A 4,058-nucleotide genomic window follows, 5' to 3' on the forward strand; every position below is an offset into this window, starting at 1 on the left:
TCTGCCTCTTGCTGGGCATCTCCCTGGCTGCCCTCCTGGGCAACGGCCTCATCATCAGCGCCGTAGCCTGCGGCCACCACCTGCACATGCCCATGTTCTTCTTCCTGCTCAACCTGGCCCTCAGCGACCTGGGCTCCATCTGCACCACTGTCCCCAAAGCCATGCACAATTCCCTCTGGGACACCAGGGACATCTCCTACAAAGGATGTGCTGCACAGCTCTTTTTCTTTCTCTTCTTTATTGGGGCAGAGTTTTTACTTCTGACCATCATGTGCTACGACCGCTACGTGTCCATCTGCAAACCCCTGCACTACGGGACCCTCCTGGGCAGCAGAGCTTGTGCCCACATGGCAGCAGCTGCCTGGGCCAGTGCCTTTCTCTATTCGCTGCTGCACACAGCCAATACATTTTCCTTGCCCCTGTGCCATGGCAATGTCCTGGGCCAGTTCTTCTGTGAAATCCCACAGATCCTCAAGCTCTCCTGCTCAAATTCCTCACTGAGGGAACTGAGGCTCATTGCTGTTAGTGCCTGCTTGCTATTTGGTTGTTTTGTTTTCATTGTTTTCTCCTATGTGCTGATCTTCAGGGTCGTGCTGAGGATCCCCTCTGAGCAGGGACGGCACAAAGCCTTTTCCACCTGCCTCCCTCACCTGGCTGTGGTCTCCCTGTTCATCAGCAGTGCCATATTTGCTCACCTGAAGCCTCCCTCCCTCTCCTCCCCATCTCTGGATCTGGCTGTGTCAGTTCTGTACTCAGTGGTGCCTCCAGCCCTGAACCCCCTCATCTACAGCCTGAGGAACCAGGAGGTCAAGGCTGCTGTGAGGAGACTGATGACTGGATGCTTTCAGGAACATTGAACTGCTGGTCAATTTCTGCAAATCACTTGTAATAAAACTAGTTTTTGATACTTCTTGTTGGTTTCATTTTGGAGATTTCTTTCCTTTGTTTTAGTTTTTCCATTCTGTCCACAAAGAAACATCATTGCTTGTGTCATTTCTCATTTTGTTTCTCGCCACGTTCCCTGTGGCCACAGACTGTGTCAATGGGGGACTGCACTCTTGGTGTATTTAAAGGAAGTAAAGGATGTCCCAGCAAAGTTTTCTGCAGAGATGCCCTTTGTTGCCTTCTCTGGAGCTGCAGCAGCAATGTCTGTGTGCAGAGCTGGGGGCAGACCAGTGCTGGCACATCAGCCCTGCTCCTGCTGGCCACACCATTCCTGAGCCAGGCCAGGAGCCATTGGCCTTCTTGGCCACCTGGTCACACTGATGGCTCATGTCCAGCCTGCTGTCCATCAGTCCCTGCAGGTCCCTTTCTGCCTGGCTGCTGTTCAGCCACTCCATCTCCAGCCTACAGCACTGGGGCCAAATTGCAGGGCCTGGTACTTGGATATTTTTAACCTGAAATTGCTGGATTCAGCCCCTCAATCCAGCCTGTCCAGGTCTCTCTGCAAACCCTTCTATGCTCCCACAGATCAACACTCACATCCAGCTTGGTGTCATCTGCAAAGATGTCCTAGGTTCCAGGGGGCCCCTCAGTGTCACAATGGCCTCTTGGTTACACAAGGCCCTGCACTTTCACACTGTTCTCCTTGGGTCCACGAGACCATGCAGAGCAACAATGGTCTCCTTGGTTCTGTGGGGCCCCAAAATGTGACAATGGACTCCTTGGTTCCATGGGGCTTCACATGTTCTTGTTGGTGCTGCAGTTTCACAGAGGCCCCTTGGTTCCATGAGGCCCCAGAGTGTCACAATGGCCCCATGGGTACATGAGGTCCCACACTGCACCATGGTCTCTGTAGTTCCACAAGTCCCCTCAGTGTCACAATGGACTCCTTGTTTCTACGAGGCCACACAGTGTCACAACGTTCTTCCAGATCCCCTGAGGCCCCCTCATGTCACAGTGGCCCCTTGGTGACACAGGATCCTGCACTGTCACAATGTCCCCTTAGTTCCATGAGGCCCCGCAGTGTCAGAATGGCCCCTTGGTTCCACTGGGCCCTGGAGTCTCCCAATGGTCTCCTTGGTGTTCTAGTGTCAAAATGGTGAAACCCCTTGGTTACATAGGGCCCTGCAGTGTCACAATGGCCTCTGTGGTTCCACAAGGACCCAGAGTGTCACGGTGCACTGCCTGGTTCCATTTGGCCCCAGTGGACCCCTGGTTCTGTGGGGCTGCATGGTGTCACCATGGTCCTCTTAGTTCCATGAGGCCTTGCAGTGTCACAATGGCCCCAGAGTGTCCCAATTATCACAGAATGACAGAATCAAATAGGCTGGAAAAGACCTTTGGGATCATCAAGTCCAACCATTGCCCTAATACTGCCTTGTCACACAGACCATGGCGCTAAGTGCTACTGAAGAGGGACAGGGACTCTGCCACCTCCCCCTGGCCAGCCATTCCAATTCTCACTCACCCTTTCTGTGAAGAACTCCTTCCTATTTTCCAGCCTGAACCTTCCCTGGTGCCGCTTAAGGCTGTGTCTTCTTGTCCTGCTCTCCAGCAGATCCACACTCACACCCAGCTTGGTGCCATCTGCAATTTGTGAATGGTGGACTCGATCCCCTCACCCAGATCACCAGTGAAGATATTAAACAGGACTGGGCCCAACACAGATCCCTTGGGGACACCACCATTGCCTGGACACCAGCTGGGTGCAGCACCATCCCCACCACTCTCTGAGCCCAGTGTCGCTTTCTGATGCAAGGCGAGGTGACCTGGTTCTGAGGAAATGGCACGGCGACCCAAACTCTCCAGGGTCACTCGGGCCAAGAACACACAGAGACATCAGTATGGTGGACGGTTCAAGACCTTTATTGTCCCGTTTCGTCGGGTTTTATACCGGGAAAGTTTTTTCCCTACGTCAGGGGGCTTTACTTTATTGTAATTGGTTACTAAGGAGTAGAAAGTTACTAATGTTAGGGGGGACTACATTCTTGGGTGATCCCTTATCACTAGAAGTTAGGGGGAGAGGAGCTTTACTGCTTTCCGTAACATCACGAGATTTTCCGAGCGTTTGACCCTATCTACTACATCTCCCCCCCCTTTTTTACAAATGAACGAAGCAGTCATATACATGGGTACTGAGCTGAGGCATGGGGTTGTCAACAGAGAAAGGGGTTTGGTGAACCTGGGTAGAAAATCTTGTGACTGGCAGTGTTCTCTGGTCGAATTCACAGCAGCGAATTCCTGGCTTATGAACAGGATGTTGGCCCGTTCTGGGCGGGTCTGAATCAATGAGATCAGCTTGTTCAGCAGGCATGGTCTGAAGGTGACAGCTAAAAGCAGCATTGCCAATGGACCTGTTAGGGTAGAAAGTAGGGTGGTTAGCCATGTTGATCGATTGAACCAGGACTCGAACCAACCCTGTTGGGCTTCCCTGTCTCTCTGTCTCTGAGCCAGTCTGTTTCGGAGTTCTGCCACGGAGTCTCTCACGACTCCCATGTGGTCTGCATAGAAGCAACACTCCTCTTTCAAGGCGGCACACAGGCCCCCTTGCTGCATGAACAGGAGGTCTAGTCCTCGCCTGTTCTGCAAGACCACTTCTGAGAGTGAGGAGACTGACTTCTCTAAAAGGGAGATGGATTTCTCGATCTTCTGTGGGTCCTCGTCAATTGTTGTCTGCAGCTGTGACAGTCCTTGGTGCTGGGTCGCTAGGGCTGAGACTCCTGTGGCCGTTCCTGCTGCTCCTGGGCCCAGCAGCATTGCGACAGCTACACCTGTTGCTATTTCTCTTTTGTGGAGCCGGCTGGGCTCCCCGAAATGGCGATACACCTCTTCATCTGCGCGGCACAGGGCCCTAGGAACAATCAGAACTTGGACACAAAAGTCGTTAGAGTCATTGAATTTGGCAAGGAACACACAGGGACTCACTCCAGATTGCTGGCAAACCCACATCCCAGACGCGGATGGGACTACCCACTTACTGTTTTTCCCGTTGGGTTTGACAACTTCGGTGCAGACGTTGCCTTTCTGCCTAGCTAGGGTTGCATTGCCAAAGCATCTGCCCTGGCCTGTGACTTGACTCAGGGTGATTCCTTTGCGGGGGGTGTCCCATCTACATT

At 52.8% G+C, this 4,058-nt stretch overlaps 1 protein-coding gene across 1 annotated transcript; it reads left to right on the forward strand.

Moving 5' to 3' along the window:
• Window positions 1-209: 209 nt before the first annotated feature.
• Window positions 210-821, forward strand: LOC134433954 (olfactory receptor 14J1-like; the record flags this gene model as incomplete). The annotated part of the gene is made up of 1 exon (XM_063182637.1): window positions 210-821. A coding segment is annotated over one exon (612 nt), but the record flags the coding sequence as incomplete, so codon positions are not given.
• Between the last annotated feature and the right edge of the window lie 3,237 nt (window positions 822-4,058).

The sequence above is a fragment of the Melospiza melodia genome, unplaced genomic scaffold, assembly GCF_035770615.1.
Source record: "Melospiza melodia melodia isolate bMelMel2 unplaced genomic scaffold, bMelMel2.pri scaffold_28, whole genome shotgun sequence".
NCBI lineage: Eukaryota > Metazoa > Chordata > Aves > Passeriformes > Passerellidae > Melospiza > Melospiza melodia.